The sequence below is a fragment of the Marmota flaviventris genome, chromosome 4 (assembly GCF_047511675.1).
Source record: "Marmota flaviventris isolate mMarFla1 chromosome 4, mMarFla1.hap1, whole genome shotgun sequence".
Taxonomy (NCBI): domain Eukaryota; kingdom Metazoa; phylum Chordata; class Mammalia; order Rodentia; family Sciuridae; genus Marmota; species Marmota flaviventris.
In genome coordinates this window covers 155,399,657-155,414,755 of record NC_092501.1, presented here as the reverse complement: position 1 = coordinate 155,414,755, position 15,099 = coordinate 155,399,657, and the positions used below count along the sequence as shown (strand labels likewise).

The following is a 15,099-nucleotide window of genomic DNA, read 5'->3' as shown; positions in this document are numbered from 1 at the left end:
AGTAGTGTCCTCCATGCCCATTTCAGCTCAACATTGAACACTCATATTTTTCCATTTGTCTGTTTCTATTTCTTCTTCCGTCAACCAGAAGTTCATATCCATGTAAGATCACTTACCCTTTTTAGCATCTGAGGAAAACAGTGGTCCTGTTTCTTCCCAGAGGCTTTCACACACAATTCCAAGTGATACAGGAATGTCCCCCGAAGCCCATCTGGAGTCCTCCTGGCCATGGCCACCTGGTCAAGAAACCACATTGAGACCTTGTCCACATCACCAACCTCTGCTGCATGGACCTGCTCATTAATTTTAGGCTGACAGAATAAATGGTGGGTGAAGCTGGGTTTCTCCTACCCCTGCCGACAGTGGCTGCTGAACTTCAGCTTAAAGTCCCCAGTCCCATGAAGCCTGCTGATTTCAGAAGCCACCTCTTCAGCTCAGAGAGTTTTACATGACTCTTTGGCACTGTTCAGCCATTGATAGCCCATTCTTGCAAATATGGTTTGTATCATTTCTCAGTTCCTAACAAGTATAGAGTCACCCTCAGGGTGATTTTTACATTCTTTGGGTGATTTAGGGGACACTTGACCCACTTATTCTTAGGTTAGAATCAGTGATATAATTAGGGTAACCAAAAACCAAATGTTTTTCTTGACAGAAAAAAAATCAGTAAGGAGCCAATTTAGAAAGCCAGGTGTCTCCATAGCCACCATTTGTGCACAATTTCCAATGAGCTGCCTTAGTTAAGTAGAACTAGGAAGACCCACTGTCTCCCTCAAGGTTGATGTTGGTGGACATTCCATCTGGAGAATAATGGAAGTTACAATTATACATTGTTATAAAAGAACAGAGCACTATAAAGATGCCTCATTTCAAGTAGTTCTCAGCTCTTGCTTTACATTGTGAATTATATCTTAGTTGAGATGTTACCAAAATAAGAATAAGGGTCATCATCAAAAACTCAAGACACTGTATTACAGGAAGAGAATCCACACACTTCCCTTTCCCCAGTCCTCTGTGATCGTTTAATGGTTGGCTTCATTCAAATAATAGAAGATAATATACACCAAGCTGCCCACATGGATACTAATAGCAATCTATAGATCCTCCTGCACTCCTGAGGAACTCATAAGAAAATAGTGGATGTGGAGAAAGGAAGGGCCATTTACAGACTGTCAGGATAATAGTGGAAGGATGGAGTGGGGTATGTACGAGGTGGAGGTATCAGGGAGGGGGGTGGTAGGAGACAATAGAGGGGGTGGGGATGCCAATCATCCCCAGAACCCATCCTTCCATGCTACACAGGTCCTTGGCTGTTCATTCCAAAGGGGCTGGTAAGAACCTTAGCTGGTGGCTCACCAGGGTGTCTCCATGGCCCAAGGGGATTGGAGATAATGGAGGGGGAAAGAATTGCTAGAAAGGAAAACCATCCCAGATGTTTGGAAACCATCCCAGATGTTAGTCCCTCCCATATGTAAATGCATTAATTTCCTAATGTACATGTTCCTGGCAAATTCTAATTAAATAACTTTATATCTAGATGGAATATTTATGGGAACTAGCAACACATACAGTGTTTATCTATACAGTGACGATGATGTCACTTTGGTTCCTTAAATCAGGTTATCAAAGGTTATTCCAGAACCAGCAACCTCTGGGAACTTGGTAGAAATACAAATGTCCAGACCTCAAACTTGCTGAATCAAAAAACTCTAGGGGCAGGGCCCAGCTGTTTATATCCAAGCCCTCCAGGGTATTCTGAGTCATCTTCAAGTTGAGAATTGCTGCTTTACAGAAAACCTAGTTCACTGCTGAGTCCAAGTCAGGGTTTGTTTGTTTTTTTTTTTTTTTTATCATGATTATTATTGACATAGCATACTGATTCATAAGATAGGGTGTTTTCCCCGAGCAAATGCCCTAAGGGTTACAGTTTAAATTTGTTACAGAACTATTTTAGATTAGATAAAAGATGCAAGCAAAGCTCTGTATGTGCCAGAACAGAGGGGACAAAGAGTAACTGCACTGCCCAGATGGGCAGAATAGACACAAGCTGGTTGGTCTGGGCTTAACCACTTCCCACACCTGTGGGACTGAGAAGACAGGGCAGCAGGAAGCCTGACCTGGGACTCCTGCAGACCCTGGTCACAGCCTCCCTGTGTGAACTTGAGCAGGTAGTCAGACCTCTCTGTACTTAGTTTCCTCATCTGTAAAGTGAGAGTCCTAACTTTTTTTTTTTCAGTTGTAGTTGGTTACATAATACCTTTGTTTTACTTATTTATTTTTATGTGGTGCTGAGGATCAAACCCAGTGCCTCATACGTGCTAGGCAAGTGCCCTACCACTGAGCCACAACCCCAGCACGAAGAGTTCTAACATTTTTCTCACATTAAATAAATATATAATTGTAACCAGGATGGGGAAAAACTTACTTTGTTTTGCTAAATTTCATCTACCACTGAGTTTCTTGCTCTTTTGGGGCTGATAATGAACAGAGGAGATTATAGTATAATAAAAGGCACATGCGCGCTCACATATATACACACAGAAATCGGTTTTTGCCCTGAAATATTTCAAAATGTGGAAAGGGTGGTTCTGAGGTGTAGTGTAGATGTAGAGAAAGGGACATACAAATGCAACAGAAAGCACATGTGCTCTGTGCTGGCCTTAGTCAAGGATGTGGACAGTGGGCCTTCTGAAGACTTTAGCTTGAGAGTTTCCCCTTCAGCTCCCAGATCCCCTAAATTTCTCTTCCATTGTTTTGCTTCAAACCTGACATTTGACCTTGACAGTTGTAGAGGAGCCCTGGCCTCCCCTGCCCTCCATACCAGCCAAGGCTCATCCTCCTGGATAGCACCCGATTGTCATCATGGAAAAGCCTCATGGTCACTCCCAGCCTTCCTAGTTGGAAGTCTCACAGGAGAGTGGGGAGCTGCAGCTCCAAACCTGGGTTCTGTGTTCCAACAAAAGAAAGTTTAAAGTGAGACATGAAAAACAAAGCAAGAGAACTTTGTTATAAGTGAAAGTAAAGTAAGGCTCAAGCCGAAAGCACTCTCAAGAGAGTGTGGATCATTTCTGAGTAGAGAACAACAAAGGAAATATTGTTTTTTTCCAATGTATTGATCTTTCCTAGTTGCCAATCAGTTATTCAACTGCTCCCTCACATCAGCGTTGAAGTTTCTGACCTTGGTTGGTCCTCTCTTGAACTGTCGTGGCCATCCTATTTAGGGGGCTTCATCTACATCTAATCCTATGTTGATGTGGCTATTGGAGTCAATAGCTGGACAGAATTTACCCTGATGCACCTGTTCTACTAAAGAAATTTCTCTTCTGAAATATACTGAGAAACCTATGACCATAAATTCTAACTTTACAGTGACCCAGTCAACCCTGTCAGGAGTTAGTCCCATTAATCATTCTTTTTTGATATATTTCTTAATTGGCTCCCTTTTCCACCTATTTATTCTCAAGGTTTATATACTAGTTATTTTTCTATTAGTTATTCAATTATTCTTTTGCCTTAAAAGCAGTTTAAAGAAAACCTTAAAAGTAATTTAAAGAAAACCTGTTACCTTGCTGTTATTGGTTTGCATTCCACCGCTCCCCAACAAAAGTATCTGAGTCTGCCTCAAAGCATTATCCTGCCTTTCTTCTTTCCTGGGTCTTATGCCAAGGGGTTTCTGCCCAGTCACTTTCCAAAGTCTTCCACACCATGCCCATACTGCACTCATGTCAGAAATATCCACTCACCTTCCAACTTCTGTTCACTGTGAGCCATCCATACAGTCACCACACATATCCCTGTGTCTTCCTCCTCTTCCTGCAGGGCTGCAGATCACTATAGTGATTGTTTATCAGTAATGTAGTGGTTGGCTCAGTTGGTCACCTGACTGTCCACCTTCTAGGGCCAGTGTGCCCTCCCATATAGTCTTTAGGGCAGTAATGCTTTCATTCATTTAACAAGGTACCTTTGGCCCTGGCATTGTTGCATCTCGAACTCATAAAACAAATTTCTGTGGCCTTGTGCAGCTTCCATCCCAGCAAGAAGAGACAGGCAGTAGAGAGTCAACAAGATGAGCAGATGTATCAATGTTGTAACATTACACATGTTCTGGAGAAAAGCAAAGGAGACTGGGAATGTGAGATTGAGGGGGAGGATTGCAGTTAAATGGAGGGGCCAGGGTAGGCCTCATTGAAAAAGTGATAGGTGAGAAGTGGGCCATGCAAACATATGGAGAGAGAAGAAGCCATTCGGACAGAGGTCACCACCTGGGGTGCCTGTGCCCGGGGTTTTCAGGGAACAGAGGGACTGGTGTAACTGGAGTCCATGGAGCCAGAGGGAGAGGAGTGGGCGTGAGCCAGCAAGGCAGGCTATCCTGGATCACATGGACCCAATAGCTCGGGCATAGACCTCAAGTTTTCTCTGAGTAGTGTTGCAGTACCTCTCCTTCTCTTCAAGTCTCTAGTTCCAAACCTAAGCAGCAGTGGCTCAGGATATTCACTTAGCAAAATCAGTGTGATCCATGCACATCTCTTGTTTTGTTTTGTTTTGTTTTTCTCTGAAATAGTGGTGCTACCACACCATGGCTCTCAAGAATACTGTTACACTGATTATATTTGTTGTGACATGACTATTGGCCTTGTGAAACATGTCATAGGTGCTTTTTCTGTAAAAATGAGAACATATTAGCTTTCCTCTATCTAGCACATCAGTCTTTCCAAATACAAATATACCTCTGGTCAGACCACCACTTCCCCAGCTGGTAAACAGCAATGCCCAGTTCTTATTACACTGTAAAGGGAACTTCATTCAAAGAAAATTTATCAATCACAGTACTGCAGTCTAAAAACTGTATATCTGCAAGGATACAAACCCAAGACAGGAACCCTTGGCTTTCAAGTGGTAAGACATTTTGAGAATAGAACAGGCATATAAATGTGATCAATGAGGTTGTCTTGGGCTGCACGTTTTTGCTAGCTTTGTTCAGACATTGGTGGGCCCCTTGGAACAACCTCTGACTTATAGGAGCTGATTCTGCCAAAATGGAAACACATTTTGTGGTATGTCCTTCCTGAATAAACTCTCCTCAGCCCTTTACTAAACAGTAAAGAAATCAAAACAACCACTCTCAGCTTTTGCTTATTAAAAAATAAAATAAGCTTTTAAGTGCGTATCATGTCTGTTAGTAAATATATATTAAAAAATGAGAATATTAATTATTCATACAATTATTATAGAAAGCAACAGACCAAATCAGAATCTGCCGTTTCTCTTTTCATTTTTAGGTTATCTCTTTGATGTTAATATGTTCAGATATCTTATGACAAGTGAAAATAATATTAATCAGATGTTTTTATTTCTAAAAAGTATAAGAAACAGTAAATATTTATATTTTTGCTGCTGTATGTTTCACAACAGTTTTCAAATTTCTGGTTCATGATTGCTTTGCTTGGAAATATATTCTTATTTATTAGTTTTTATTGATTTCTCAGATTTGTGCAAATTTAGTATGTGATTCAAAGTTGTTGTTTGGAGAAAAAGGAACTTTCTCAGGGGTATCTTATGGAACTATTTCAGACTTAATCTTTTACATAACATCTCAAAACCATTTGGTCTTTTTTATGTTTTCAAAGCCATCTATACCTACCAACTCATTCAGGTCTTACCACTTGGCTGAGAATGTAGCTCAGTGGTAGAACACTCACATATTATGTAAGTGTTTGATCCCCAGCAAAATAAATAAATAACAAATCTCACCACCTCCAAGGAAGGTAAGACAGTTATGGATAAGAAAATTGAACAGGGAATGATAAGATGATTTTTTTCAGAGATGTGCTTCTCACATAAAGGGATAACAAGGATTCAGCTCTCTTGGTTCCATGTGATACGACCCATTAACCAACAAGATTATAAAGAAAAAAAAAATTCTGGTTCCATGCTAAAGTATTAGCATGTAGCTTTGGCAAGCTTTGGATTCCTTGTCTATAAAATAGGAATAATAATTACTTCTACCTCAACAACAGTAAAGGTGGTGCCAACTGTGGAATAATCCTGGGCCTCATTCCTCTGCAGCAATACACTGCTTCCCTTACGTAAAGAAGCGGATCCCTGTCATGTACCAACATCACACTGACCTAAATCCCATTGAAGTGGCCATTGATGAGATGAGTAAGAAGGTGGCTGAGCTCCGGCAGCTGTGCTCCTCAGCTGAAGTGGACATGATCAAACTGCAGCTCAAACTCCAGGGCAGCGTAAGCGTCCAGGTGAGCCAGGCAGAGCCAGTTGAGGACAGAGAGGCAAAAGCCCTTGCACCATGTGAATGTCAAGTCCTTCATACCAGAAGGGTCTGGCTTAGTCCCTTGCCCAGTGTCCATGTAGCTTCTCCTAATATCAAAGGGAAAGGTAGTGGCCCCTCCCAACCCCACCTACAACATGTCATCCTCACTCCACTGTCTACTAGGACAAGAGATCACTCTATAGCACCTGATTTTCCAGTAATTTGTGGGGTTTTGGTTGCTTATTAGAAGCACCAAGACTCTTCTATATATAAGAAGGGCAGATAATAGTAGGTTTTCTTGTAAAGCTGTTGGTTTTTGGTTTCTATGAAAATTGTGTCTGAAAAACTACCTGAAGTTTCGCTTTCTCAATAATATTGTGATTAACAGAAATTCTTTTTTTAATATAGTCCAATCAGTCAAATTCTCCTTTACTGGTAGCATTTTTTTTGTGTGTCCTTTTAAAGAAACTCATGCCCTTTCCAAGACTTCAAAGAAGTTCTCTTGTGTTTTCCTCTTTTGTTCAGCACTTACGTTCAGATTTGCAATGTATCTGGAATTGATTTTTGTATATGTAAGGCAAGGATCCAGGTACATTTTTTTTTCCATATGATCATCCAAGTGATGTGCACCATTTATTGAAAAGATCATCTTTGATCTAGGAACTGATTAAAAGATATGTTCAATTTGTGAAAATTCAGTGAATAGTCCCTCCAGTGACTATTGTGCATCTTGCTTTTTGGGTAGGCTAAAGTGTGTATAAGTAATTCCCACATGTTTATTTCTATACAGATTCATATATCTCATTGTTTTCTCTTTCAAGTAGATGTGTTTTTGAAAGTTACATGTAGATTGTTCTACAAAGAAAGTTTTTTGCTTTATTTTCTGAAATCAGTTTTTGCCTGTGATCATCTAATCCATACTAAAGAAACATGAGTTTTTGCCTAAAATTTTTCTAAATGTCATTGACCACAGAACTATTCATGTTTCCAGCCTTCTCTCTTATGTCCTGAAAGGAAATGTTCCAAAATCAGTTAGCAAGTGAATATAAATATTCCAACAATGTGATTACAAAGCAGGGCCAGAAACCATGATTTTCTGTAGTTGGAAACAAAATCACTCAATAATCTAACCTGAGAACATCCAGCCTGTATCAAAAGGCTGTGAAGGGGTGTGAGCATCAGTACTGCGTGGGCCTGTACAGGTTGAGCTGCCTACAGGGCAAAATATGCCCTGTCATTTGACAGTGACCTTCAAGTTTTATAATATAATACCTAACTGTGTTGTATAAAGCAAATAAATCCATGTTGAAATGAGGAGATTAAGCTTATACTTGTGCCCACCCAGGTAGCAAAAACATTGTGGCCAGAGAATATTAATTCTGACATTTTATTTGTGTATTTCTGTGATTCATTATGGGGCTCACAAGACTGCTGCTTTACAGGACAGCTTCTTAACCCTGCACTTCAAGATCTAATTATATTAGGTTTTGTGAAGTCTTATCAGCTTTACTCTTTGTATTTGTGAAATTGACTGTCTTATAGATAGTTGGTAATTAGGGTGGTCTCCATTAGCATGATCCCACACACCCAGCAAGCCTAATGCCAAGTCTTATCCTACACATTTAGTCATCACAGGAGGTGAGCTAGCTGTCCCATCTCAGGCCCCACCCCTGATACTGTGGCTCATTCCTCCTATCTCCCCACCTCTGGTTTGAATTCCCATGGCTCGGTTTTCCTGCCACTACAACACAAGTTCTGCATAGCCTGGATCAGAACCTCAGACAGACAGCTCTCCCTACCTCCCACTTTTCCAATCGCCAAACCTTCCTGGAAAAATTATGCATTGATCACGTGGCCCAGTTCCTTCCCAAGCTCTGAGGTACTAGAACATTCTTCCCATCCCAGGTTGCCCAGCCTTCTTTTTCTCCTTATTTCTGTATTTCCTGACTTACCAACTTCAGAGAGCTCTTCTTAGCTAATTGGAAGAGAGATGCAGAGTTCTGACTCACTTGCCATGTTGCTGGACACTCTTGTGGCCTTTGCAGCACACCTCAAGTGGTTACTGCATCTGAGAACAGCAAATCTTTTGCCAATGGCTGCCTATACAGTTCAGCAAAGTGAATAGGTGATTTTTAAAAATTAGCTTATAACTAAAGTATGTTTTTTTTCATTTTTACCTGAATTCGCCCAATTGCCTTTAGTACAATGTAGGTAGTTCTGAGGGCTCAAGCCTTGGTGGTAAAAATCCTTAGCCTGGGGCTGGGGCTATGGCTCAGTGGTAGAACACTTGCCTAGCATGTGTGAGGCACTGGAATTAATTCTCATCACCACATAAAAATAAATGAATAAAATTAAGTATTTTGTCCATCTACAACTAAAAATATTTTTAAAAATCCCTGGCCTGCATTGGAAGCCTTGGCACTGGTGTTTTGCTAGTTGGATGTTCAGACTTGACCAAGTCCTTAAATTTCAAGCATTGGTTCCTTCTTACATAAAGAATCTTCATCACAAGTGCCCAGGGATGGCCCAGGTAATGAAGCAAGTGACATGTGAAAGTATACTTTATTCTTGGTTTCCTTTTGGGTTATAACTTCCTAAAGGGCAGGGATCATGATTAACTCACTCAAACTCTCTTTTTTTTTATCACATGCCCCCTGAAGCTAAATAGGTGGTTATAGTAAATTTTTTTCCCCTAACATAAGTTAAATTCTCTGCTTATTTTCTAGGTCAATGCTGGTCCACTAGCATATGCACGAGCCTTCTTAGATGACACAAACACAAAACGATACCCTGACAATAAAGTGAAGTTGCTGAAGGAAGTTTTCAGGTAAGCATACTAAAAATGTCTTTTTCTTCTCGAGGATTGATCATTTCTGTGCTCACTGAAGAAAGAGTTGCCACCCTATGTCCCCTACATGGCTTTGCCTCCCTCTCTGCCCGTTTCAGGCAATTTGTGGAAGCTTGCGGCCAAGCCTTAGCAGTAAATGAACGTCTGATTAAAGAAGACCAGTTAGAGTATCAGGAAGAAATGAAGGCCAACTACAGGGAAATGGCAAAGGAGCTTTCTGAAATCATGCATGAGCAGGTAAGTGGCTCAGAGCTCTCATTTAGGGAATGTGTATTCACGAGATCTCAGATGCATCCTGTGAAGAGCTAAGCCTTCCAGTATCTTCCCAGAGTTTTAGTATCTGAAGAAAAATGTAACCTACCACACTCCTGCTCCTGTGGTCCTAGGTTACTTAGGAAACAGCTAACAGATTGCCCATCTGTTACTACCTAACCACCAGGGAGAGCAGCACCTACCTCCTTCTTGTTTTTAGAGATGCCACATTTCATGAAGTTTGCCTCTCCCCACAGTAATCTAGCCTTGAGAACTCACATCCATGCTGTCCTTACAACTATCTTTACACACTCAATCTTTTGAAAGAACAGGACTTACCAGCCTGGTTTAAGGAATTATCTGTTGCACTAAATTACTTACATCGCTTAAAAATACATAGTGATTCCATTTTTTGTCCATTGACCACTGACCTGGTGTCCCAGAGGGTTCTTCATAGGTACTTCCCGTATGTTCCTTATCATCATGGGCCTCGTTCCTGATTGTATTCCTCTGTCTCCTTCCTATATGAATTATTTTTGTGGTCCCAGTGGTCATCAGAGGAGACATCTGATCCAAGTACTAAGCAAACATCAGAGAGCAGCATCCACATTCATACGTGCCACTGTCCTAGTCTTTATACTTAGTGTTAGCTTCTTGAGCCCCATAGGTGGTTTTGTCTGTTCCCTACTTTATTGTCTGTGGGTCTTGCAGAATAGAAGCCAGGGCCCTTTGAGTCAGTTATCCTATTACATGATGGTTTCCCACTTACTAGATATGCTCAAACAGTGTCTCTTTCTGCAATTAGTAGAAAACTAATTTCAGTATTTGAACTTTAACTCACTTGCTTTTTTTCTCCTCCATGCTAACACCTCAGATGGGATGGTAATGTCACTTTTAAATTTTTTTTTCTGATAAACTAACTCACTTAACCTGACTCACATAAGATTATTGCTGAGTTTGAGCAGCTGCAGACATTGTAGAGTGCATGTGCAAAGGAAAGCCGCCCTCATCTGGGCACTTAAAAAGTGGAAAAAATGCAAGGGGATGGAGCTCAGTGGTAGAAGTCTTACCCAGCATGCTCGAGGCTGTGGGTTAGATCCCCAGCACCAAAAAAAGAAAAAAAAAATGAAATAAGTAAATGATGTGTAAATAATTAAATAGAAGGAGAAGGTCTAATGGGAACCTGTTTATGGAGAAAACTTTTCATGGAACCTCTAGATTCCCACAAAATGCAGAGCTCAATCAGTGGGTGCCAGCGTTCAGCACTAGAAAAGATGGAAATAGGAAGAAATTATAGGCTGAGACTGTTAAACTCCAAGATCATATGGACGTTAGTTGCAGTGATATTGCTCTCCACTGTACCTTGAACTTCCCGTTGTGTCAACAACTGTGAAGATTAAACCCTTGGAACACTTAAGCAAATGGGTTGTGGACTGGAGCAGTCGCTTCAGTTGCCTCAAGAGGAGCCTCTCTGAGGGCCTGTTATTGAGTCCCCGCCTGGCTAGAGGCCTACACCCAGCTTCCTTCCTGGAGACAAAGGCTGTGAAAAGATGCATGTTCAGGTCAGAGGGCAGCCACTCTCTTACCGAAGAGGGAAATCCGTAAGACCTTAAGGAGATAGGAGAGAAGCATAAATGGTTCGAAATTCATTTCAAAAGGCTCTGTCAAGGAACAAGGTTAGGTCATGTCCCAATCAAGTTGTAAGCTAGACCTCAAGTCATCTTAAGATATGATGAGTCTAGAGTGCTCTTCATTTACTCACTGGTAAAAACAATAAAACATGTTGCTCTTGTCTTTCTCTTTAAAATCTTGATCTGAAAATGACCACTTACTAGATATGATCAGTCAGTCTCTCTGCAAACTGCCAAAGCCACTAACAGTAGTGGAGTGACTGTAGGGTGGCAAGTTCTGCATGTTGGTCTGAAATGCAGTTTTGAGAAATGTTCGGGGATCAACTTTTGATTGTGTCGTTTCTGTGCCTTGAGATTTGCCCCCTGGAGGAGAAGACAAGCGTTTTGCCGAATTCCCTTCACATCTTCAACGCCATCAGCGGAACTCCAACAAGCACAATGGTTCACGGGTTGACCAGCTCGTCCTCAGTTGTGTGACTTCGGCTCATGGACCACATATGGGGACTTGCTTTGTCATTTGCAAACTCAGGATGATTTCCAAAGCTAATCACTGGGAAGACCGAGCACAGGGAGAAGCCATGGGGAACAGTAGAGAAAGGGAATGGTATTTCATAGCAGATTTTCTAAAGAGTGGGAAAAGGGTGCACATATTTTTTTAAATTTCACTGGCAATATTTAGAATTTTCCTTTTGTCTTAACAGAGATGTGTGGTGGACACTCTTAAGCTGGAGTTGAATTTTATTCTTCCGTACAGAGTAGTATTAAAATAAATGTCCTAAAGAAAAACAGTGTTCTGAAATGTGGATGGCAGGGGCAGCAGCACTGAAACTGAGGCAGGGGCCTTACGTCTCTAGGCTGAGCTGGAAAATCTTGAAGATACTATTTTTTCCTGTGGCACATTCAGGTTGAATACAAGAACTATTTTTGTGACTAGTTTTGATGACCTAAGGAAACTGACCATTGTCATTTTTGTACCAGTGAACAAGGAGATTTAGTGCTTTTATACTATTCCTTGCATTTAAAACATGTGAATGCTTAAGAAACTATGTGAGCTTAAAGTTAGTCAAACAGTTTAGAACCAAAGGCCTGTACTAACAAACATAACTATGCTAAAAAGTAAAACTAGTACAGCATACCACTATGTACATACAGTTTGTTAATACAGCCTCGGCATTCTGTACATATATGTGTTACATTTCTACATTTTTAATACATCTGCTTCTGCATTAAGTTTAATTGTGACAAAGTTGTGCTGTTCTTAGTATATGCAATACATTTGACTTTACTGTTTTATTATTGTATATAAAAAAGTGCAATATGGAGATGTACACAGTCTTTGCTATATTAGGTTTATAAACTATTAAAAATGTCATCCTTTTGCCAAAATGGTGGAATATGTGATTGGTAAATCATAAATTCTGTGGTGAATGGGGGTATAATTTAAAGTTTTCACCATGTTATATTTTCTTTTAAGACATTAATTTAGTAATTTTATATTTGGTAAAATAAAGGTTTTTAGTTTTATTTAACTGGATCACTGCCCTGCTGTAATTACACATTCTGTACCACATCTGTATTAAAAATAACATTGCTGATTTTCCAATAATGAACACTGGGTATTTATTGTTTGACAGTCCTAAGGGGAGCAGGATATTGAAATATTTCAGGGTGTGAAATAACGTGGTATCTGAAATTTTCTTTAATATATTTAAGGAAAATTACTAGAGGATGGGTAGATAAAACAAGATTGACAAAATGATGGTAATTGTTGGTGCTGAATCTGGGTGAATGGAAAATCAAAACACCACTTTCTCTGCTTTTGTGGAGGTTTCCATGATTCAGATTCCAAGAAGCAGGTTCAGAGGACTTGGGTAAATGCTTTGTTGACCCATCATCTGGCTCCAAATTGGACCAGTTACTCTCAAGTACCCATGGACACCTTTTACTGTGGCCTTGCCTCTTCACCTGTAGCAAGGCTTCCATCTTACCCTCTCCCTTACTTGCTTTTGAGGCAAATGCTCTGGAATGAGGTGGTTGTTTATCCCAATGATTCATAGCAACTACATGTACATACTGCACACTAGGCCCCCCATCATCCCCCTGCACCGGGTCATCACTGGCTCAGATTGCAGGTGCTGCTCCTGCCTCTGGAGTGCCCAGTGGCCCCAGTAGACAAATCAATTCATTATTATTTAGTCTCCTATAGTTCCAGTGATGGAAAGGAAACTTTCCACAAGGAATGAAATGGTCATTTTTCTACCAAAGGATTAAGAAGACTCTTTCTATATAACCAGTTGAGGAAAGATAGCCTGTGGTGCTGTGTACTTCCTGAGCACCTGATAACGTAGGATCTAGTGGCATCTGAAACAGTCTCCATTTATCAGTGGTCAGGGAAGAGGTCTTGAAGAAGAGATGGTAAAGGGTCATGGCCCCTGACCAGAGTCCACAGCCCATTCATTAGTTCATTCAGAAAAGTCTCAGTGTAGGTTTATGCTGAGTCCTTGACATCCCAGCCCAGTGTGATAAACCTTGACTCAAACACTGTCAGGAGTGGGTTTAAGAGTCTGTCACTGAACTGAATTTCCTAGTCATAAACACCTTATTTAGGAGCCATAAAATTCAAGTCTTCTTGTAGTAAGCTAAATGGCAGTCTAGAAAGAGTCCATGGTAGATAAGATGAGGTCTGGAAGGTGGAGAAAAGGACCATCTCGATGGTGAACATGGAAGCCCCAGCAGAGCTGAAGGGAAGGTGAGGCCTGTGTATGTGCCTGGGGAGTGCCAGCCTTCCTCTGCTGCTGCCATGCAGAGAGGAGAGTGCAGAGGGGTGGGGCACCCGCTGTCACCCTGCTCTGAGACACATTTACCAATCAAAAACCTCAGTTCATGCACAGAATTTTAGTTTCCACGTGAAGTTACACATTAATATGGCAGTTTCTTAGAAAAAATAATATGGCTATCAGTACATTTTGGAGTTTTTCACATATATTCTACCTATTATTTTTGTAATTGAAAGAATGTACATGAAATTTACAATTTTTATAAATATTACCAAATTTGTATTCTGAATATCACTCTTTAGTAATATAAAGACTTATATTCTTGAATATTTTTATAGCTACATAGCACTCTACCATGTATGATAGTTTATATAAATGGTCTCCTGATGGAATCAATTTTTAATGGAGTTTCTACACTGAAGAACTCTGTTATATGATGAAACAATTTCCTATGGTTGTTTTTTTCTCATCCATAAGTTACCTTTCAATTTTTCGGAACCACTGTAAGCCCACAGCTCAATGTCACTGGCTACATGTGCATTATGTGCAGCCGTCACCACCATCCATTCCCACAAATTTGTCATCAGAAACAGAAACTCTGTCCCCATTAAACACTTTCTTCATATTTACCCTTTCGAACACTGTTTTGAGGTAACTGTGGAGTTCAAACCCTAGTTAGTGCCTTGTCAGAGTATTAACATGGATAGAGCCAGTCTCTGCCATGACAGGCATCTGCTCAGAGTAGATATGAAAAATTGAAAGGTAACTTATGGATAGAAAAAAACAATCAGAGAATTGTTTAATCTTACAACAGAGTTCTTCAGTGTAGAAAGTCCATTAAAAACTTGATTTCCATCAGGAGGTTATTTATATAAACTTCAGTACAACCACACATGCAGTACTATATAAGCTATAAAAAAGAATTAAGAATATCTCTTTATACTACTATAGAGTGATACTCGTAATGTTAAAAAGTCTCTAACAGCTTTATTGATATATAATTCTTATTAAAAACTACCAGCCATTTAATGTATACAATTTGATGAGTTCAGACATAAGCACACACCCGTGGTAGCCTATGCTCAAGGTAATAAACATGATAAAACACACCCATCACCTCCAGTAGTTTCCTTGTGTCCTTTTTTTTTTTTTTTTCAGGGTAGGAATGCTTAACATGAGCTCTACCCTCTTAAATTTTTAAGTGCACAATACTGTGTGGTTAACTATAGGCAAAAAAAAAATCATCATCATTAAAATTTAGAGGGGAAATTATATATAGGGGACAAGGTTATAAGGTAAACATCCAATTTAATTTGTTTT

The 15,099-nt window shown here is 40.2% G+C and overlaps 1 protein-coding gene across 12 annotated transcripts in view; it reads left to right on the top strand.

The window, feature by feature from the left end:
- The window catches only part of Dock9 (dedicator of cytokinesis 9), a 288,524-nt gene extending 275,912 nt beyond the window's left edge, over positions 1-12,612 (top strand). For all 12 annotated transcript variants that reach the window (XM_071611603.1, XM_071611604.1, XM_027938806.3 and 9 more), the window contains 4 exons: positions 6,067-6,257; positions 8,998-9,098; positions 9,218-9,356; positions 11,357-12,612. In XM_071611603.1, coding sequence (XP_071467704.1) covers positions 6,067-6,257; positions 8,998-9,098; positions 9,218-9,356; positions 11,357-11,479 — 554 coding nt within the window. In that variant the 3' untranslated portion in view covers positions 11,480-12,612. The remainder of the gene's footprint in view (positions 1-6,066; positions 6,258-8,997; positions 9,099-9,217; positions 9,357-11,356) is intronic.
- The last annotated feature ends 2,487 nt before the right edge of the window (positions 12,613-15,099 follow it).